A 23,897-nucleotide genomic window follows, 5' to 3' on the forward strand; every position below is an offset into this window, starting at 1 on the left:
TTGAATACAGAAGGTGGTCCGCCGGAAGCTAGATATTGTACTTTGTGTGTTAAATATAGGGATGCTCATATTGACCATTTAACTGTTTACCAAAATTACGAATTTTGACCGATTAATACTATCAGGTAAACGGTTTAAAGGGGTCATATAATGGTACATGCTCTTTTACAAGTTGATTGTATGGAAATGTGTGTTGGCAGTGCCTGTACACAACCATCCTATAATGATAAAAATCCATCCAGTGTTTTTTTTTAATCTCATTATATGTTTTCCCCTGTCTCAAATCGAGCCGTCTGACCGTGTGACGTTACACGGTGTACGCCCATCCCACGATTGTTGATTGACAGCAGCGTTTCAACACAGACCCGCCCTGAGCGAGCTGTCATCAGTCCGCCATTGTTGATACGCTGGAGCAGAATGGCGTCTAAGCGATTGTGGTGTTCTGTTCTTGGGTGTAATAACGAACACAGCAGTCATTTTGATAGTCCTAAATCCGAACCGCTGAAGACGCAGTGGCTGATTTTTGTTTTCGAAGGGAATATTTCCCCCGATCAACGTCAATGCTTTCATGTTTGCGCGAATCATTTCTCAGCAGACTGCTTTATAAACAAGGGTCAGTATAAAGCAGGTTTTGCTAAGAAGCTGCTCCTAAAAAAAGGATCGCTACCAACTATTCGTGTTCCTGCTGCACCTCCAGAAGAAGTGAGTGTAATGTTTTATAAACCTTTATATTAATCTTTGCAAATCGCTTGCACGCTTCACGATGAATGCGGCTAAAGTTTACAGGGTAAGTTACATTACGGCATGCTTTCTGTGTATGACGTTCTCAATATACTTCATAATCCCACGTTTATAAATAACAACGCGTTATGGTTATTACAAACTGTGTCCGCTGGTTATAGAGTTAACGTGGTAACAATGAACTAACGTATACATCAGTAAACACATAGCATTCGTATCTCACTACGCTAACGCTACCCTGCCAGTACAAAGATAGATCAAAGTGACATTACGTTAACCAACCATTCAGAAACGTTATAAACGTAAGAAACCTTATTGTCGAACTTCGTTGGGGCCGGCATCTTGTTCCAGGTCCGACTCTGGTTCAAATTGTGTCCTCAGAGACTCCCGTTGCCATTTCTCCAAAACATACCCTTAACTGTTGTCAAGGCAACACTCCACGTGTGTTGTGTCAAAACGCGCCACAGAGCAGAGGGGCGGAGTGAGCAAAGCTCATTATCATTTAAAGTCACATGCACTGAAATGGCTTGCGGAAAACAGAGCTGTTTTTGACCAGGTAAAATTAGTGTTTTCTTACAATACTAATGAGAATTTTAAATTAAAGTATATTACAAACTTTTCAATCAGACACTAAAGAATCATATTAACTTGTACAAAAATGGCATTATATGACCCCTTTAAAAGTGTTTTTTTTTAAATTATTATTAAAAAAAGTTTCTAGTTTGTTCGTTTGCTGCATGGTAACTCACGGGGCGCAACCACACGTGCCTACAGAGATATTTCGCAAAATGAAGCAATAGAAAATGATTTGGCCTTCTGTGTGGGATCATTTCGACAGAAAGGGCGACGAAGTTCCTTGCGAAATATGCTACGCAGTATTAAAATAGAGCTGTAGTACAAGCTCCTGACTGGTGGAAAGCAAATGAAAGACGCTTCCCGAGGCTGGCCACTCTAGCGAGGCGTTATCTCTGGATTCCTGGGTCATCAGCGCCATCTGAAGCGATTTTTAAAGCTTTTCGTAGTGTGGTTTTGGTAAAGTTTACTAAAGTAAACATAGTCACGTAAGTTCTTGTCGCCGCTGTTTCCTGATGGTTGATAGAACAATTGACCTATCGGTAAGCCCCGCCCTCCTTAGTTACTGTTGCTAACTCGGACAAACCAACGGAGTTGCTATATCTTACAATGTACAGCTGTCAGTGTGAAAACCTTATCCCGAGATGTTTTAGGACACAGATTGTAGCGTAAATCCCGTCCGAATGATGGCCAAACTTAACTGATGGTTTATCAAGTTTATTGCATCGTTATTCACTCCAAAAAAATCATCGTAAGAGCTGAACAAACAAAGCATAAGAAGTGCGCATTAACGTCTCATTCACAAACTCTCTCTCTCCGTTGCATTACCATTAACACACACAGCAAATTACACAAAAACACTCAAACAACTAACAGTAAACAAACATATACACAGACCGTATGCCTTTTCAAGGGTGCAGTTAATAACTGGTAAACTTTGTATCTGCAAAACAACTCCGATAAACTGCGTGCAAGCTCTTTCTTTCGTTACCCGGAGACTATAATACCCATCAAAATAGGAGTCCTCCTTAGTAGGACAGATAATGTAGACCTTAAACATATCTAAAATGAAATTAATTTACATATAACCAGTTTAATATGGAGAGGCACTGAAATGTTGACCTTCATGTTTTTGACCTACAGTGTTACATGACGTGAGAACAGTTAGTTATTACGGTTTGTATGTTAGCAGGGACTTTAATCGTAACTTAACGAGAGTTTGACAAACACAAAATCCTCTCAGGATCCCTGGAGTCAGTGTTACAGTACCTCAGGCACGACATTTTAGCGTTTTTGTAGCATAAACACCATCAAACTGATGAGAGCTTCGGATTTTCCAATGTTTCTCTATGGCGCTGAAACCTAAAGATGTCCGAGTTCCGGTCCCAGCGCAACTGATACTCAACTGCTATTGGCTCATCTGCGTTCGAGGGGAGGGGCTTACCGATTGGTCAATTACTCCGAGTCGCCCTCTGTCTCTGTTTCAAAGAACAGCACAACGGCGAGTATAAACCACACATCCCCAAACGGACAAGGCGCTTTATTTATTATTTATTTATTTTCAACTTTATTTATATAGCGCTTTTAACAATGCAGATTGTTTCAAAGCAGCTTTACAGTGTTAAACAGGAAAATAATGCAGCATAATTTTATTCAGCCGTCTAGCCATTCTGGAGAAAAAATGTCATCAGTTCATTTCAATTATCATACAGTGACAGTGAGGGCTTTAGATCAGTAATTAGAGCAGTGATTTATTTTATATGGTTAATTTAGTTTAATAATTAGATGTATTTCCATATTAACCATACAAGGTGAGGGCTGAGGTAGGCCAGCTATTTTTATTTGACGAAAAAAAAAACTATTCCGGTTCTTCAAAGCTTCAAACGGATTCGTTGTATTTTTGTTTTGTCATAATTTGTTAATTATTTAGTGAAAAATATTTAGTGTAGGCCTGTTTATTTTATGCTTTTTATTTATATTTTATTCTGTTTTTCTCTGTTGTCAGAAACGCTGCAGGTGCGTGAACATGTGATAATGTGTGAATCCAGGTTCTGTTGTTGATCTGTTCTGTTGCGGTTTGCACGGTAAAATAAACCTGTGAAAAAAGTATTTTTAACGGGTCACAGACACTCGTCAATTGTATTTTTATTTAATGCCAATTCAATATTATAATCTTATCAGTTAAAGGGATAGTTCACCCAAAAATGAAAATTCTGTCATCATTCACTCACCCTCAAGTTGTTCCAAACCTGTGTGAGTTTCTTTGTTCTGCTGAACACAAAAGATGATATTTTGAAGAAGGTTTCTAACCAAGCAGAGAGAGTAACCATTGACTACCATAGTATTTTTTCCCCTACTATGGTAGTCTATGGTTGCTCTCTCTGCTTGGTCACAAACATTCCTCAAAATATCATCTTTTGTGTTCAGCAGAACAAAGAAACTCATACAGGTTTGGAACAACTTGAGGGTGAGTGAATGATGACAGAATTTTCATTTTTGGGTGAACTATCCCTTTAACGGTTAATATTCGGATAATGAGCGGCGGTTGTCGGTCGGGAAAATTAACCGAAATGATCATCCCTAGTTAAATTTGAATATATTTTTCTCACACAAACGCATCGCTTCGCTTCCGAAGGCCTTTATTAACCCTCCTGAGCCGTGTGGAGCAGTTATATGATGGATACATGCACCTTTTTTGGCTTCAATTTTTGGGCTGCCATTCACTGCCATTATAAAGCTTGGATTAGCCAGGATATTTATTAATATAACTCAGATTGTGTTCGTCTGAAAGAACAATGTCATATACACCTAGGATGACTTGAGGGTGAGTAAATCATGGGCTAATTTTCATTTTAAAGTGAACTATCCCTTTAAGGCTCATCTGTGAAACTGGGAGTAAAAGTTTAGGATGTTCAATGCATGTTCAAATCTACAAGTGATGACATCTGTGCATCAACTGTTCATTATGTACAATGGAAACAGGAAGAAAGCCATAGTGAAAAAAATGCAATTTTACCTGAATTGGAGTCTGGGAATGACAGATAGCATATACTTGTTTTCTAAAACGAGAGAAACAAAGGAACACTCAATATCTCAACACAGTTCAATCCAGCAGGATGATGTAAAACAGAAAGCTTTTGTACCTCTTTTTCAGTGAGTTTGGAGTGGTGTGGGTAGATCACCTGCAATAGAAAGAATAACATGGAAAATGTGAATGTTGTATTTTTAAAACGGCATTTCACTAACATATGCATAAATGGCACATAGTAGTTGTAGTTAGTCAGGTAGCCGGCCACTGTTGAGATGCTTCAGTGTGATTAGTCTGATGCCTTTAGAGGAGACACATTGGGGCTAAAAGCACCTTTTACAATTGCCTTTACTTTGGTTATATAAGATGTTTTGTGGTCATTTTTTCAATCACACAAATCAAGCTTTAGGTATGGACGATTAAGATCTTATTTACATTTATGCATTTGGCAGACACATACAAATACACTTTGTGCATTTCCTAGGAATCGAACCCATGGCCTTGGCATTGCTAGCACCATGATTTACTGTTTAAGCTACAGAAATGCAGTTTTTTTTTTTTTATTCTAAGCATCTACAGGAGTGTCTTAGTTTAGACAACTGATGTTTAGATTGACACACTAAAAAGTAGTCAGGACAGATAATAGTCCTGATAAACCCTTGACAATGACAGCTGTCAGACAAATTACACACATAGTGTACACAGACATCAGATTATAACATCAGGAAATGGCACAAATAAACAAGAATATGTTTAATGCACAAATGTTTCAAAGCTACTGAAAACTTTCAGACATACTGATCAAAACATAAAAGGTCAGGCATAGCACCAATGAACTGCTTACACTGGTTCAGCATCCATCTGTATATATATATATATTAGGGCTGTCAAAAGATTAATCGCGATTAATCGCATCCAAAATAAAAGTTTGTGTTTACATAATATATGTGTCTGTACTCTGTTAATTATTATTTATATATAAATACACACACATTCATGTATATATTTAAGAAATATTTGCATGTATATACTGTATATACATTTATATAATATATAATATATATATAAAATGTTTTATATATAAAAATAATATTTTTTTTCTCAAATATATACATGCTTGTGTGTGTATTTATATATAAATAATAATTAACGGAGTACACATACATATATTATGTAAACACAAACTTTTATTTTGGATGTGATTAATCGCGATTAATCTTTTGACAGCCCTAATATATATATATATACATATATATATATATATATAAATATACGCATGCATGTGTCTGTATGTATGTCTGTATACATAATAATTCTACACAGTACAGACATATATATTACGTTAAGACACTTTTATTAATAAATTAAACGATTAATCGATTTCACAGGACTTATACACACATAAACACACACTTTTTGATGACTCAACTATTTTTGTTAGCAATAGCCACAGATGCTAGCAGGTTTTTCCATTGACTTCCACACAGTTAGCCGGCTAGCAGGCCAAACCACAGATGACAGCTGGACAGACAGCACTAATATGATAGTTTTCTGTACCTCCACAGCTTGCCCGAGCTCCAGATCGAAGCCGACCACGCAGATGCAGTGGAGCCAGGTGGAGAAGCGGTCCCACGGCAGCAGTAACGGCTCCGGCTCCGGCTCTTCTACCGCCGGAGGCCCATCGACGGGCATTTCCTCCGCCGGAGAAACTCTCAGCGTGTCTTCCGGCTCCTCGAGCTGATCTTCCAGTTCCCCAGACCCCTGAAAGGCCATGGTGATAGCCTCAGTTCAGCCCAGGTGGGTTCGGACTCGGTTTATTGATGAAAACTGGAGGAACTTGAGCTGTAAATAAAACACGTCCAGGATGAAAGGGGCGGAGCTTGCGTGGAGAGCGTGCTAACGTCAGGAGTGAGCTCAAGCTTTGTACGGGAGCGCGCACGCAGCCACAGTGCTGGTGATAGATATTTGTGTTTTGATGTTCTTTTTATTTTCAGAATGACATTTTAGAACAATACATTATGCAATGATTTATTTTATTAGAATAAAATAAACCAAAACCAAATTTGCAAACCAAATTTCTTACACTTTATAAATGATAAATGAATAACAATCACTGAGAATAAAAACACTGAAATGTATGAATTTTGTATGTTATTGTTAATAATGTGACTATGTAATTCCTCTCGTTCTTGTGGTATTGATTTTGGTATCCATGCAACTGTTAAAAAACATTTTTCCTCATAATTTAATCTTTGCATAATTATGTTTAATGTAATTTATTTAATCCGATAATTTAATTTGAGCTCAAATATGGTTTGGTTTGGGGCGTAAATATGGTTTTATAAGTCTTATGAAGTATGTGGCTGTATATGTTTTTGTGGCTGTATACATTTTTTTAGTTATGTATTTAATACTGTGGCCTAAATGTGACACTTTAACATCTTATAATGTCTTAAACATCACACCATTGCTTGCATGAGATGTCCCAACGGTGATCACTTAATTACGTCTTATGGGTCACATTATAAGAAGCAAGACAAAGCAATTGGATTAGCCTGAGCAAGACATTAGAGTCAAATCGGCATGCTCTATTTGGTATGACAGATGTTCAGTGTAATTTAGTCCAAACAGAGGGACTGGGGGCGGGGTTAGCTTTCAAACCCTTATCTCCTTTCTGAAACAAAAATACTTTCCAGGGTTGATTTTGAACTCCATAAATAACTTGTACTTTTACTGGGAGGCTGGCGCAGGAAGCACCTGGCAAACACTTTGATTTTGTCAGTATATGCATTTGTTTTGTGCTGTCTCGTTTGAACTTGGTCAATAAATATTAAGTAAACACTCTTCAGTTTGCCATATAATGTACTTATTTTTTTTTTTAAATGAAAATGTTTGACCAGAGAGTGAGGGAAATGTGGCATTGTAGGATGCACCTCACAAAGATGGTTTAGAATTTACTCTATATTCATAAAGGTCGTGATACTTTTAATAAGAACATCTAATATGGAGACAAAAATGTTATACAAAAATAAATATATATATTTTTTAAATAAATAAATACACTTGGAAATAAAATAGAATAGAATAAGAAATAGAATAAAAATAAGAATAGAATAAATATAAGAATAAATAAACGCTTAAAACTTTTTTTTTCAATAAAAAAATATAATAAATAAAGTGAAAAAGTAATACAAAAAATACAAAAAAATATATTTCCTGACTGCAGCTCACAAAGATGGTTTAGAATTTACTTTTTTATAAATGTTGTGATAATTTTAAAAAGAACATCTAATATGGAGACAAAAATGTAACACAAAAATATATATATTTTTGAAAAAATAAACAAATGTACAAATAAATACATGTGGAAATAAATATAATAATAGAATTAAAATGAAATATAGAATACTAATAATGATAGAATAAATATAAAAACATAATAAATGTATTTATAATTTATAAATAAATGCTTTAAAAATTTTAAATAATAAAAATAAATAATTCAATAAAAATTTGTAATAATTGTAAAAATAAATAATTTGATTTAAATAAATAAATATATAAATAAATACATGTGGAAATAAATATAATAAGAATAAATAAATGCTTCAAAATAAATACAAAATTTAAATAATAAAAATAAATAAAAAATAAATACAGAAAATAATAAATAAAGTGAGAAAAAGTAATACAAAAACTATTACATGTGGAAATAAATATAATAATAGAATAAAAATGAATATAGAATAATAATAATAATAAAATAGACAATAATAATAATAATACAATATAATTAATATAATAATAAATTTAAAAATAAATATTAAATAGAAATTATAAATAAATACAGAAAATAATTAATAAAGTAAGAAAAGTAATACAAAAACTATAATTCAGGACTGCACCTCACAAAGACCATAAAGGTTGTGATAATTTGAACATCTAATATGGAGACAAAAATGTCATACAAAAATAAATATGTATAATAAAAATGTTTAAATAAATAAATACATGTGGAAATAAATATAATAATAGAATAAAAAATTATATAGAATAATAATAATAAAATAGATGATAATAATAATAATACAATAGAATTAATATAATAATAAAGTTTAAAATAAATATTAAATGGAAATTAAATTAAAAATAAATACAGAAAACAATAAATAAAGCGAGAAAAGTAATACAAAAACTATAATTCAGGACTAAATTTCATTACAAAATTAATTGTATTTGTTTTATCAAGTCATTTAGTCGTATTTTTTACATGTATTTACCTTTTTATTAATCATCGGGCCTCCATAACGTCACCCTTTTCTCTGGAAACAGCAGCCCCGCCCCCAGCACGCGTCATCGCAGATCCCCCGCCCACTTTCTCGGTGGTGCGCGAGCCCCGCGGCGGTTTGTGGCCGGTGTGTGTGTGTGTATCTCTTCGGGAGGACGACTTACTTCCAATTATCCCCTCTCACACAGCGATTTTTCATCCCGTTTTCACTGTCCCCGGGAGCGGAGGCCTCCATGGCTTAACGCGGAATCGTGTCACGGACTTTATTCGTTTACGAGTTTGTTTTCTGGGGGATTTTTCGCGTCTCTCAGCGAGCTAAGCTAGTTATCGAGCTCGCGAGCTAGTACGGGATCTACGTAAATTCTCCGCGTAGTGAAGTTCCACAGACCGAACAATACCTGGTTTTCCCCGGATAAATCAACTCGGGAGTTATTTATAAAGTGGCGGCTTGATACGAGGAAGATAAAGGGCCACCGTTACCTCAGCGAAGCTAACGAGCTAATATGAAGTTAGCCAGCTAACGCTCTGTGCAAGAAAACACCCTCCGCGCGAGCGGTTTCTAATACCTAATAGTGATCTGTTGACAGTGAAACGCTTGCATTTAATGTTAGGTTAATTGGGTTTTTGCTTCCATGTTGAATGCCGGATCTGTCTAGGGGAGTGGTGGGTTGATGGTCAGTCTTGCATACTTCAGACAAACCCACTCGCACTAATAATCTTCATTAGGGTTACATTAGTGCGTTTTGTGCCCGTTAATCTAGAATCTATCACTGCCATCTTAATCTAGAAACGCAAATGGACAGTGTTATTTTTGCTGGGAGTACAGGTTAATTGATCCAACAGGTTGTTTATTGGGCAGGCCTATGGTTGTTAAAGGGGGTGAGGATGAATTGTGCAGGGAAAGAGGTGTAAAGTTGTGGACTGTCACCAGAAAACACAGATTTGTATGGAATTGGGCAGCTGGTTTGGCATCATGGGGGTCTCAAGAAGTCAACTACATAGTGTCTAGGTCTTGTTGACGTTATGTAGTCGGTTTAGCAGAGTTTTTCGTATTAAATGTGCATTGGTCCCCTGATAATTTACTAAAAAGAATTGGAGCAACAGGTCAGTCTGGATCAAGAAACACTGTCTTTCGTCTCTGGTTGGAGTGACACTCCCAAGCCATCCTCAATGCCTTCAGCGCTGGCCGTGTTCACCTGCCGGCCGAATTCACACCCGTTTCAGGAACGCCATGTCTACCTGGATGAGCCGGTCAAGATCGGGCGCTCCGTGGCCCGGTGTCGCCCTGCCCAGAATAACGCCACCTTCGACTGCAAGGTGTTGTCCAGGAATCACGCTCTGGTGTGGTTCGACCACAAGACAGGAAAGGTAAGTCAAGTGTTGTTGTAGTAGCTTTTGCTTCAGGCAGAACAGGTCAGATCGGATCGGAATTCAACTGCTTGTTTGACATGCAGATGAAAAATGATCCTGGAGCTGTCTTGATTTACTAAGATTTTTTTTCTGTCTCTGTCAGGTTGTCATAATTGTCTACAGTAGGATTATATACATACAGTGGTCCCCACCCACGAGTGTTTAGACATTCTAAGCCACAATTAATGTCATTGCATTATAGCAAAATATGATGCAAAGCTTTTTACTTTTCACAAAGTCTGGGAGTTTCCATTTGAAAATGTCTTGGGATGGACAATATATATCGGTTTACATTTTTTATGTTATCAGCCTGATTAGAAAATAAAGCTGATAAATAATGTATTATTTCCTTCAGCTGTGCACTGTTCATCATGATGGTTTGCTGAAATATGATTGGAATTACTTCAAAAAGGAAAATACAGTTCAGTGCAACATGTCTGTCTTTAATTGTGTGCTTGGGACATGGCTTTTAAAGATGAGGATTTTGTTTTTGTAATCAGGCTCTGAAAAATTAGATAAACGTTTGGATTTAGATTTATCGGCTAATATATCAGTTATCAGCTTTCAAATATAAAGAATTATCGTATCTGCCAAAAATGCCATATTTTTATATATTCAAAATTATTATCAAAGATTATCATATTATCAAAATTATTCAAAATGATCAAAATTAAATAAAGTTAGATGACAAATGTCATCTCAAAAATTATATAAGCATTTGGATTTAGATTTATCGGCCAATATATCAGTTATCGGCTTTCAAATATAAAGAATTATTGTATCAAAATGTCATATAGGTGCATCCTTAAAAATTACACAAAAATAAAAAAAAATAAATTACAAAAAAAAAAAATATATATATATATATATATATATATATATATAATGGATTATTTAAATTTATTAATAATAATATAAAAAAAAATTGCATGAATATTAATACATTAATTTGAGTAACTTTAATGGTGCGTTCCCACTAGACGCAAATTAAGCATTTCGCGTGAGTGATTTACATGTTAAGTCCATGCAAAAACGCGTTAACCAATCAGAAGCTTGCTCTAGTAGTGACAACTATGAGGACAAAATCATATGTGGATACCCGGAGCTGTACGATACATCTTCATACTTTTTAGAAACAGGAATAAAAAGGATCTTGCTTGGGGGAAAGTGCAGTGAGGAGGTCGGACAGTCTGCTAAATTGTAGAAAATGCTCTTTACTCAATGTGAGCTCTACATAGGGTGATTTCAGGGTGACTGGGACACTTTTTGCCTTTGAGATGACTTTGAAAAAGTGTCCCAGTCACCCTGAATTCACCCTATTGAGACTACAATCTAGTTAAAGCCGGCAAATTGAGCTTATTCGCCGTATTTTAAAACAATCCATGTCGGCCATTTCACAACGAGACGAGCCGGCTGGCAGAAGCTCCTCCCATGACGTGAATTTTCGTCTGTTGTGAAGTGAATGTCACGCGCGAATGAAGCGAGTAAACTCAAAATGTTCAAGCGTCGAACTACTAAGCACGATTTATTCGCTTCATTCGCGGCTGGTGTGAACGCACCGTTAGTTATCCTGTAGCCCTTGGAAGTTTGATGAGGGCATCCCTAAAAATGACAAAACAAAACAAAAATATATATAAAAAGGACAATTTCAAAATGTATATAAAAATAAAAAACGAAATTGTTAGATTATTTTAATTTATTCATAATAATATTAAAATGAATTGCATTAATCAAATTAATTTGAGTAACTAAGTCATCCTGTGGCCCTTGTAAGTTTGCTAAGGGCCCCTATTAGGTCCCCATAGTTGAAAACCACTAACTTAAAGCATGCCTTTATTAGCTTAAGTAAGTAAATTACACCTGGTTTCGATACTTTTATCTACTGCGTTGACAATCATACTTTAGTCCAAGGTGTGACTTGAGTGCCCAGATAATTTGATATATAAAAATGTGTGTGTTTTATAAATAATCTATAGCCGAGATGCCCATACTTTCTACTGTGATTGTTTGATTTTACTCGGAAATTCTAATTTATTTGATCACTTGTGGTCAGTTTTGGGCATCTCTGATCTATACTGTGATGTTCATGTGAGATTAGAGTAACTTCTTTGGGGAAAATTGTACATTTTAAAGTTAAATTCTCCATCCCGTTTTCAGTGTCCAAATTGAACAGAATAAACAGTCTCTTGTACCTGGACCTTAAAGTGGACTCAAACCTTTTTTTACATTACATTCACATCCTTTATGAATCCAAACAATGAATACAATAATAATACTTATTTATTAATATAATCCCAAAACTGCTGCCAAAGAATAGGCTTTATCACAGTCATGTTGACCCATAACATCTCTCGTGAAAGGTGACGACGGAGCGTTTTTACAGCAACAGATGAGACTATCATGCGTGACATTGCTGGTAAACACGAGTCAAACATTGCTGTGGCATTTCTATGCTCTGTGTGTTGATGTTGAAAATCTAAAATGATGTCTCTTAAATCTGGTTTGGCTTGTGAAATTGGATGTCCAGGGTTTTTAGCTGCTCGTTGTGTGAATGGAAGTGTAAAATAATCCTGTTGAAAGCAGCAGAACATATTCTATCCAGGAATGTGCTCTTAGTGTGTGTTTTGGTTTAATGCTGGTAATTCACTGTTCTACTTTTTGACATTGAAAGTGCACATAACTTGTTTCCCCCCAAGCTTATTATCATCACTTTCAGAATATCTCCAGCACACTGCACTGGTTCTCTTTGGGTGGTTAAAGAGAGATTTTGTGTAATGTGAAGTAGGGATGGGCGATAAAGCGATCAAACGACCACTAAACAGTGTTGAGAAGCAGTTCAATTCAGGGAAAAAACCGAATATCTCTGTGATTTACACTAGATGAAGCAGCACTGACATTCTCAACAGCACTGACAAACATCATGTGCCACGAGCGATCCAGTTAGAAGGCTTTTCAATCGACAAATAACCATCATTTATCATGGATTTACTGGAAAAACTCCCAGTGCTCCAGATGGCCAGTCCGCCCCTGAACTGGACTATTGAATTATGGCAGAAACATGGTATATTCATATAGAATATTATTAATGTAGAGATGTATTAAAGGATTAATGGAATATACACTCTAAAAAATGCTGGGTTAAAAACAACCCAAAGTTGGGTTGAAAATGGACAAACCCAGCAATTGGGTTAAATGTTTGCTTAAAGCAACCCAATTGCAGGGTTAAAACAACCCAATCGCTGGGTTAAAACATTTTGACTACACTTTTTGATAACAAAAATACTGTAATTACACTCTTAAAAAATGCTGGGTTAAAAACAACCCAAAGTTGGGTTGAAAATTGACAAGCCCAGCAATTGGGTTGTTTTAACCCAGCGATTGGGTTGTTTTAACCCTGCAATTGGGTTGTTTTAAGCAAACATTTAACCCAATTGCTGGGTTTGTCCATTTTCAACCCAACTTTGGGTTGTTTGTAACTCAGCATTTTTTAAGAGTGTAATTATTACAGTATTTTTGTTATCAAAAAGTGGGTTGATTCTGTTTTCACCTTTTTAACTTTAGTTAGTGTGTAGTGTCGCTGTTTGAGCATAAACAACATATTTACAAGATATTTACTTCTACAGAAATCGCTTTTTAATTTAATTGAAGCTCCGCCCTCTTCTAGAAATGGGGCCGGAAACAGCAGCTCATTTGCATTTAAAGGGACAAACAAAAACTGCAGCAAAAACTGTTTTTGCTCACCCTTAAAAAGTGACAATTTTAACATGCTATCAAAAATTATCTGTTTTTGAGCTAAAACTTCACATACACACACACACACACATCAGAGACTTATTTTACATCTTGTAAAAAGGTGCATTATAGGACCCCCTTTAAGCTATTGTATTTATGCATTTGTATTTATATTAAAGTATTCAGGCTGTTTTTCATAACAAATAACTATATAGTTACATTTTACAATGGTAGTGAGGTGCTTATATGCATGTGTGGTTTTACACATGGTTATCATGATCTAAATGTATGAGACTGTGGATGACTCATTTGAATAAAAGTAGAGTCCTAACTCAAACAGTCAGAATATTTAAAGTTTAAATATTTACAGATTTATTGTTTTTGTTAATAAGCATACATTTACATCTGTATCCCAACTCAAGCTGGCAAATGTGCATTTCTAAGAAACAAAACTCATAATCTTATTAATATTGCAGCGTGTACTGCAAACTTTGCTGAAGATGCACATCAATATTTGTTTCTATTAAGATATTTCTTTTGTAAAGGAAAAAAGACTGAAAATGTATTTTATAGGGCTGAAACGATTCATCGAGTTACTCGATTAACTCGATTACAAAAATTCCTCGAGGCAAAAACTCTGCCTCGAAGCCTCGTTAAATTCCTATGACGCGCACTATACGCGCAGGATCTGATTCACACGGACCGCTGTTCTATGTTCAGGAAGCACACCATAGCGCGTGATACATTTTGAATTTAGTTTAGATTCTAGATGCCCAGAATCACTATAGTAACTGCATGTTTTACACAGTTTATGTAAGTTGATTACCGTTCTTATAGCTGCCACACACACACACACGCGGCGCGCGCAAGCCCCGAAGCCAGATCGCTTTCACTTTCGTCCTCATAAAGTTTGTCAAGTAAATGCTTTTAAAGCCTTGCCAGTTTGAACATTGAAGCGATTGTGCACTATTCAAAAACAACAATACGGAAAACTTATCCGTTCAGTGCTCAGCTTTTTTCTGTGACACGGAGAGTTGAGCCGTGTCGCGTCTTTGACAACGAGCGCGCGCCCTGAAGGCAGACCTCTTTTCGCGCGAAGATCGCGCGCGGAGAGCAGCGCAGAACTGATAGTAGAAAATCAGTAACACACACACACACGCATGCACCCTCCTCTCTCTCTCGCGCGCCAGTCAGACTAATCGTGGCAATGCATCACATATGCTTAAACTTTTATGTAGCCACGCAACAATAATTTCAGCATGCGTTCACTGTATACACCGGGACGTGATGTTGTGACACGATTTTTCGAACGGATGCTTTACCTTAAATGCACCGCTATGCAAGTGATGCAAGCCAAATGCAGCGTTCTATTAAAAATGAATGTATGTATTTCTGCTGTACCAAACTGCAATGAAGCCTCACGCACACGCGTGCGCACAAACACACACACACACACACACACACACACACACACACACACACACACACACACACACACACACACACACACACACACACACACACACACACACACACACACACACACACACACACACACACACACACACACACACACACACACAGGTTGCTAGGTTACCATAGCAAATAGGCTCACCACATATGATATATTATTTGTTAGTTAGCCTAATGGTAAATGCTGCAGGTGTAGAAATCTACTTAAAAGATATTTACTTTGATGTCAGCGCTAGATTACAGCATGAAACCTGTTGTGCATATTAAAGGTCCTGTTCTTCGTGATCCCATTTTTCAAACTTTAGTTAGTGTGTAATGTTGCTGTTAGAGCATAAATAATACCTGTAAAATTATAAAGCTCAAAGTTCAATGCCAAGCGAGATATTTTATTTGACAGAAGTTCCCTTTCAAAGCCTACAGCGAACGGCCGGTTTGGACTACATCCTGGTACTTCCTTCTTTAATTACGTCAGTAGAGCAGTTTGTCGACTAACCTCCGCCCACAAGAATACGCAAAAAAGGGGGCGTGGTCTTGTTGCTCCCGCGTGGAGAAGAGGAAGTGTTGCGTTCGGTTCGGTTGCGTTTGTCGCCATGTCGTTCAGACGCTGTTATTTTCATCCCGGAGTCAAATCACCTTTGTTTGGCCTTCAGGGGCTGTAGTTTGAGCGCGTTCATCTCCCCGTTATGGTCAGAGGCGGGACCTTTCCGGGCAACGTGCCCTAAGCTGCTGTCCAATCACAACACGGGACCCGCTGGCACAATCAGAACTCGTTACGTATTTCTGAAGGAGGGACTTCATAGAACGAGGAAATTCTCAGGCCGTTTTGAGGACAGTGAAAACAGCGGTATACAGATAAGTAAATTGTGTGAAAAATACTGTGTTTTTACACATGAAACATGAACACATGTTATATTGCACATTGTAAACACAATCAAAGCTTCAAAAAAACACGAAAAACGGGACCTTAAATAAATTAAATTGCTTTTCCTCTTCATTTTCGTTATGCATTATTTGTTTTGGTTGTTTAAAAACACGGAAAATAATGTATCCGATTAATCGACCGATTAAGTGCTAGATTAATCAATTACAAAAAGAATCGATAGCTGCAGCCCTAGTATTTTACTTACTTTACTTAAATTAAAACATTTCATCATTATAAATGTTTTGAATATTCTACCTCAGATTTGTGAAATGTTCACCTGTTTGGCAAGTTTTTTTGTCAATAAAGAGCATTTTAAAACCACAATTAACTGGAACAAAAATCTGCCTTTGAAAGAAATAAAAATTCAGCATTTATTGTGATAATTATCAATATCCACTGATATGAAAAATGCTATCGTGATCATTTCTTTGTCCCTATCGCCCAGCCCTAAATATAAGGCTATCTTTCTTTATTAGTTGTTTGCATGTGTAAAGAGGTTTTCCGTACGTCTGGCAGTGTGTAGGTGTGTTTTGCCTGTAAAGAGGAAGTGTTTGATGCAGTGAAGGTTTTCGGCGGTCTTTCTCAGGGAGAATTTCTCAGCTGTTGTGAAATAATTGCAGCTATGGTTGCTAACTTCAGTCATGTAGATTAAGGTGTGGTGTTTGAATTAAGGGAGTGCTGCACGCTACAACACGAGGTGAAGCAATTAACCCTTCACAAACAGCATTTGCTCTTACTGAACGAGAACCTTTAATCGGCTCACATGATTATTGAAGAATCGCAGGCTTTGATGTTGTAAAGGAATTTTATTTTGCGACCCGCGAACCTTACTTGAACCTAAAGGTGAGATTAAGAAATTCTTATAACATGATTCGTTTTATAACTGCATATATTCCAATATAGTTGTTTTAGACTTCATCTCATTTGATTTAAAGCAACATTTCAGCTCACATCAAACCGTTTGAAACCATGTTTCTTGGTTACAGCAGTGAGATGCATTGTTGTTATGGTATATGGTATCTAAATGGCTATTTCTGCACCTAGAGAACTGGATACACTCCTGCATTTAAATGTGCTTGTCATTCCCAAAACTTAACAGTAAATCTGTGACGTATTAGAAGTGGATGCCATTTCATCATCATTTGTCATGTGCAGTTTATTATTAACTTATTGCTATTACTTGGCAATCATTTCTAACTAGTTCTTTATTCCTCCCTTTGTCCATTAACAACCGGGTCTAAGTTGCTTAGATATGATCAGCTGCTTCTTCTTATTGACAGTGTAAAGAATGTGAATCCTAATACCGTCCATTTCCTCTCTGGGATGGGGTGTCCACATTGGAGAGCGCAGGAATGACCTGAAGCTCCTATTGGCATTGGTCTCTTGTCGGAAAGAGGTGCCAAGATGAAGCTATTTAAACTGGGCCAGCCAATTGTTGGCATAAAGTGAAATAGTGCCAATATCACCACCTGTCCGCCGGCTTTGTGAGGCAGTGTAATACAAATGTGGGCATTGCTGAGAAGTTGTCAATTACAACTGTGTGCCTGAGAATGTGGTTTGTATTTATAGACATCAATCAGAGCTGCACAGCCGCTAATAGAGTGTCTGGATGACTGCTCTTAGGTCTGACACTGCTATTTCTTCTAATGGATATGGCAAAATGACACCCATGAGATGAAGCCAGTGTGTTTCCAAGATACACTGTCCTGCCAGAGTCCAGGCTGTCATCCTTTCCAAATGTCCATGTTAGATCAGTTTTTAATTAATGTTCACTTTTCATTAGGGCTGTGCGATATTGAAGAAAAATGCGATATGCAATGCCTTGTTAAATAATGCGATATGCGATACGATATTGCTTCAAGTGTGTAAAATCTATTTAAATATAATATTTTAAATAAAAATATTTAAAAACTGAGAATGATACCGTTTGTGTGTTTCACATTCTTTCTGGGAAAAGAAAGCATCGCTACAACTTCTGAAAGTGACCAGCAGTGTTTTAGCAAAAATGTATGTCACGAAACTGACAATAGAATTTTAAAATCAATGTAAACGAACAAAAACATGTAATGCCAATATTTAAATACCAAAAACTCTTTGCTTGACTTGGTAATATATAGTTATATAAACATAAAACTTAACATCAAAAACATCCAGGTAAACAAAGACACCTGAACAAGGGGTGGACCATTATTTTTGTTATTTTTATTTATCTTTGTTATTAAAAATAAGAACTAAAATCAGCCGTCATTGTTTGACTGGTTTACTGTATTAGCAGGCTGTCACTTCTAGACCTAATGCTTAATAACAGAACTGAAGGGATCACGATTCACACGCTTTCAGAGAGGCGGCTTGTGCGCACGTTTCGGTGTGTGTGTCAGACAGCGCGAGACGGCAAGGAGTTGTTTTTCGCAAGTTATTGCGTTTAATAACTCTTTTTAATGTCAAGCAAGTCACATAAGTAACAGTCGTGTGCCCAGTCTATTTTCTGCTATATGCGTCGACTTTCACAATGTTGAAGTAGCATATTAAAATCATTCAGATATTGTGTGTCGTTGCGATATGCATATCACGATATGAACACTATGATATGAACGATAATTTTGATATATTGCACAGTCCTACTTTTCATTATGTTTTCCTTTATGATTTGAGTTTGTGAATGCCCTTATCTGCTCTGATCTCCTTGTGTTGTTCAACAGTAGGTGTTCATCGGATCAAAAAACTCTCGGTTCAGATCATATTACGATGTTAAGAAATATTTTGGGGGTGGGGGTAACTTTGCTTTCCTTTTATTACTTGAAGCACACTTTTAAGTACTGTGATACCACAGCAAAAACTACACTGAAAAAAATGTTGTGTTGGATTTACATGATTTAATCATGTACATCGGTTCCACATGAATCAATTAAGTTAAACAAACATAATTTGTTCACATAATTTCAACATAATGGAATTGAGTAATTTTTAAGTAACCGAATTGAGTAGTCTCACAATGATTTTAATATGGCTCCCTAACAACAGTGCTGCAGAGGGGAGCTTGAGACCCTGCCTCTTTAATCAAAACACACAAGTTTATTTTTGTATATTTTTGTTGTCACTTGACTGATCTATAACGCTGTACTCAGTAGCTTTCATTATATTTGCCAGCAATAGCACATCATATACATGCTAAGTGCTAAGTGTGAAATGCTCTTTAATGACATGTGCGGAGTCAGTCCTCAGCCTAAGCAATCGCTCCGCTCTTCTCCACTATGGTAACCATTAAACCGTTAAATGGTTCGAATAATTCCAACATAATTAAACATTAAACACTAAGAAACAATATAAAGTCTCCCCCTTTTCTCATTTTGCCCAAAAACACATAAAATAACACTTAATTTCAACAATTTTACTCTTGTCGTCAAGTCCCAAGCAAAGAATGCTGACTCGAAAATCATTTTCGAGAATTTAATTGGTTCACATTCACCCCAAATAATGTAATCTGGTAGATTGCACATTTTATAGAATTACATTAATCGAAAGCAATGAAATCATGTTTAGAAGAGAAACACAAATTTGTTGCGTAGATCACAAATTATACGATTAAGTAAATTGGACAACATGTGTTTTTCCTGTTTTTTTCAGTGTACTTGGCTAACTAATAAAGTTCAAACATTATTAAAGGCAAGTGAGCGGTCAGTAAAAAATAAGAACTAATTACAAGCATAGATAAATACAATACAACAAAGTTACAAATTAAGTAAGGTCAAACTGTAGTATTAATTTCAGGTACAGAAATTGAATGATTAAATGTAAAATAACACTAAAGTGACTATAGTGTTCACTGTATAAATTTAAAGGAGTGGTTGATTGTCTCTGATTGTTGATGTCCCCGGAGTGTGTATGTAAAGTTTTAGCTCAAAATATCCCACAGATAATTTTTTATAACATGTTAAAATGGTCACTTTTTGAGGGTGAGGAAAAACATGCCGTTTTTGTGTGTCCCTTTAAATGCAAATGAGCTTCTGTTCAAGGGGCGGAGCTTCAAGAACTCCAGTTAGCAGCTCTGATAAATGAAACTGTTCAGCCTTTTATGTTCAAACCGGAGTCAGACAATGATGGAGAGACTCAAGAAGAAGTGACTGCATGTAGAATGAGACAGGGCTTTTCTGAAGGGTTAGTTGATGAATTTAGTAGTTAACATCAAGTCATTGATTAGCATATTCTGTCATGATAATCTTGTCCCCTTTGTTGTGTGTTCCCGGGGGCGGGGTTTATGTAAATTTCAGGGTTAGTGATGTCACTAACCCAGGAGGAAGCTTGTGTAGTCCCTAACAGCCGTTTGTTGTAGTCTTAAACAGGGGTGCACGATATATCGATTTAATATCGTTATCACGATATCACGTTGCCCGATATTATATCGTGAGTCTCGCGATAATGATGCGATATTTCGTTTATGACAAAATGAGACGCGTTTCACTGTACAGTATATACATTCTTTATCGGATCTATTTTTTTAAAAACCGGGTCCCTCCTACTCGCTCCAAAGCTAACCGTCACTCTCTCACTTCTCCCTCCCTCTACACACACACACACACACACACACACTTGTCGGGCCGGCTCGACGCACACACCAGCGCACAACAAAACGAAGAGAAAGAAAAGAAAGGACCTAAAGAGAGAGCGAAGGGAGCAAGTGGAGCAAAAGAAAGAACACAAAAGTAAGAAAATGAGTGTTGCTCAGGGAGAAGATGAAATAGTTAAGAACCACCACAAGCCTATTTTTATCTCTCTCCGTTTTAAATATTTCTCTCAGTTTATTTCGGCTCTGTTTGAGTGTGCCTTTCAGTCTACGCGCTGATATGAGCAGATATCCGATCACTATGCACAAGTTAGGGGTGTTTAGCCACGCTTGCAATGCTGGTGTCAGAGAGTTATACTCACGGAACACTATAGTTATTCACAATCACTAAAGTTCATTATTTGAATGCGTTTAAAAGCATTACGTTACCGGTTAAACATTTCATTTGCGCGCTCATGCACTGTTTTAACATGCGCTGAGCTCGCGCACTAAAAGCCTGTCAAACACGTGATTACTGGACTAAGTATTCTTATTGCGCTAATACTGTCAAATACACACATGGTTAACATAAACACAGTCAGTTATGTCTATAGTGAAAGTAAAATTGTGTGTCTGTGTATTAGATGTGTAGAGATCTTACATTGACAGAAGCGCAGCCTTTAGTGAACATGCTGCCGCTAGTCCTTAAAGGGACAGTTCACCTCTAAAACAATGTCATTATTTACTCATCTAATGTTGTTCAAACCTGTATTAATTTCTTCTGTTGAACGCAGACAGCTGATGGTAGCCATTGACATTCATATTATTATTTCCTACAATGGGGACCAGCAACTGTTGGTTTCTAACATTCTTTAAAATATATTTTATGTCCAACAGAAGAAAGAACTTTATTCAGGTTTAAAACAACTTGAGCGCCAGTAATTGAGGACAGAATTTTCATTTTTGAGTGAACTCTCTCTTTAATTTTACATTTATTCATACACTTTCATGCTGTACTGCTCTGAGCTGCCACTGTAAATCTTTATATATATTATTTTATATTATACTATACACTAGGAATGTGTACAAGGTTTTTTTAAAGTAAAGTTTTAAGTAAGGTTTTTCCAAGTCTTTTAAGTAAAATTCAAAAAGAGTATTGCAATAAAAACAAAAAATAATAATAAAAATAATAATAACTCTTTCTGTTCCTGTCGGCTAAGAATAGAATAGAAAAAAACTGATGTGACAAGCCATCAGAACCGAACCAAAAACGTGGTTAAAAACCGAGGTATGTATTGAACCGTGGACTAACTGTATTGTTGCATCCCTACTGTACAACCAGATATGATTATTATTTATTTATTCATGTTGAACCAGTCCAATATGACTGTCAGTTGAAAACCTTTAAACCTTGTGTTGTAAGAATTTGTTTTGTTATGAATCTATTTTGATGCATTTTCTGTAACTTTTGTAATTTTACATAGGCTTAAAAATATCGAAATTAATATCGATATCGCAATATTCATTATCGATATCGCAATATCACATTTTTGTGAATATCGTGCACCCCAGTCTTAAAAAGCAATTTCTTTAAAAGTAAATATCTCCCTTTGCTTTGAACTTTGAGCGTCGTAACTTTGCAGATGTTGCTGATGCTCTAACTAAAGCTAAAAAGGTGAAATCATAATCAACCACCCCTGTCAAACTGTGGGTTTTGTTGTTTGATTATCAGTATAGACAACATTTATAGGCTGCTGTCACTTTAAGACCTAATGCACGTTTCCAATATAACGATACACATCTGATTTCTTTCTCAACTGTTAACGTTCACTTAAGACATAACCGGCCGCGTTTACGAGTTTATTTGCCGAGACGTTTTTATTGACATTATTTTGTGTTTATGTCCATTCAAGTGCAAGGATATGTGAATCGTGCGAGTAAAAAAAGAGGAAAGTGTGCGAGTACCGAATTAAATTCTCTTTTGCCTCTTCTAGCGCAGGAATGGTTTAAAATCTTTTGAATGTGTAAACTGGGAAGACAAAACAATACAAAATAGGTCAGTGATATAAAAATAACCCTGGTTTTCATTTTCAGACTGATCAATAAATTACTCAACCTGAAGTTTTTAAGCCCTAACTTGCAGTGTTGCTCTTTGCATGGATACATTGTAAGTAGAAATACATTTACATTTAGTCATTGAGCAGACTCTTTTATCCAAAGCGACTTACAAATGAGAGCAATAGAAGCAACTAAAACAGTCAAGGGCAACAATATGCAAGTCTCAGTTAATCTAGCACATAACAATTTTTAATTTTAATAAATAGGCAAACAGAAAATGAAAAGAATAAGTGCTATTCTTGATTGGTCAGGTGCTGCTGGATAAGTAGTTTGAGTTGAGTAATTTGAGTAGTTTGTGTCCTTCTTTGAGCCTTCTGTACCTCCAATGGAATCTCTTATAACCAGAATCTCAAAGTATCATCAGATGTTATTCGTGTTTACTGATTGTAATTATTGCATATGCATATAATACCAGAATGGATATAAACCTGATTTAATATTCCTGTGATATATAAATATAACTTTCCCCACTATCATTTCTGTAATAATGCAAATGACGGAAGTTTTGCTTCACTTACACATGTTCGGCTCCCAATCTGACTTAAATTTGAGAGGAATTAAGTTTAAATATTCGGCAACCAGTACAACCAGTAGCATTTCCTCGAAGTGAATACGTCTAAATACTTGATTGAGAGCTATGTGCTAGATCCATTTGAACATGTAAAATGAATTTGACCATGGTAACGAGGAAACCACTATACATACATCGCCATCATGACTTGCAACTGTGCAAGAGTTGAGTGTAGATCGTTATGGATAGTCATATGAGGTCATGGCTGTCTGTTATCTGGTTATTGGTATCACTAGTTTTGTTAGTTTTAGGTGATCCTTAGTATCCGTATATAAATACCACTATCCAAATGTAAATATCACCATCTGCTCAAAGTCTAAATTAAAAAGAGCTTTTTGAAATACTTGTTCTACCTGGCAACTCTATAAATATCAGCTAGTCTTATTGCGAATTTAAATGTATTCATGCATCATGATTTGTAACTCTTTGTCTTTATCTGATGCCATGGAAACAGAAGAGTAGAGTTCATCCATGTGATGTGGGTCTAACATCACTCATCAA

At 36.2% G+C, this 23,897-nt stretch overlaps 3 protein-coding genes across 18 annotated transcripts in view; 2 read left to right on the plus strand and 1 right to left on the minus strand.

Annotated features, from left to right (window-relative positions):
- dennd6a (DENN/MADD domain containing 6A) overlaps positions 1–6,228 on the minus strand; it is a 52,408-nt gene extending 46,180 nt beyond the window's left edge. Inside the window, exons 1-3 of the mRNA XM_079844303.1 lie at positions 5,900–6,228; positions 4,458–4,496; positions 4,331–4,373 (exon numbers count right to left, since the gene is read on the minus strand). Coding sequence (XP_079700429.1) covers positions 4,331–4,373; positions 4,458–4,496; positions 5,900–6,115 — 298 coding nt within the window. The 5' untranslated portion in view covers positions 6,116–6,228. The remainder of the gene's footprint in view (positions 1–4,330; positions 4,374–4,457; positions 4,497–5,899) is intronic.
- traf3ip2b (TRAF3 interacting protein 2b) overlaps positions 1–23,897 on the plus strand; it is a 1,379,907-nt gene that overhangs the window by 1,277,137 nt on the left and 78,873 nt on the right. The gene's annotated exons all lie outside the window — the stretch shown is intronic.
- slmapa (sarcolemma associated protein a) overlaps positions 8,716–23,897 on the plus strand; it is a 107,923-nt gene continuing 92,741 nt past the window's right edge. For 12 of the 16 annotated variants that reach the window (XM_079844540.1, XM_079844529.1, XM_079844545.1 and 9 more), the window contains exon 1: positions 8,716–9,998. In XM_079844540.1, coding sequence (XP_079700666.1) covers positions 9,801–9,998 — 198 coding nt within the window. In that variant the 5' untranslated portion in view covers positions 8,716–9,800. Of the gene's footprint in view, positions 9,999–16,883; positions 17,011–23,897 lie in introns of those variants that run through there. The other 4 variants (XM_079844533.1, XM_079844534.1, XM_079844538.1 and 1 more) reach the window with 1 other exon arrangement.

The sequence above is a fragment of the Gobio gobio genome, assembly GCF_949357685.1.
Source record: "Gobio gobio genome assembly, chromosome: 19".
Taxonomy (NCBI): Eukaryota; Metazoa; Chordata; class Actinopteri; order Cypriniformes; family Gobionidae; genus Gobio; species Gobio gobio.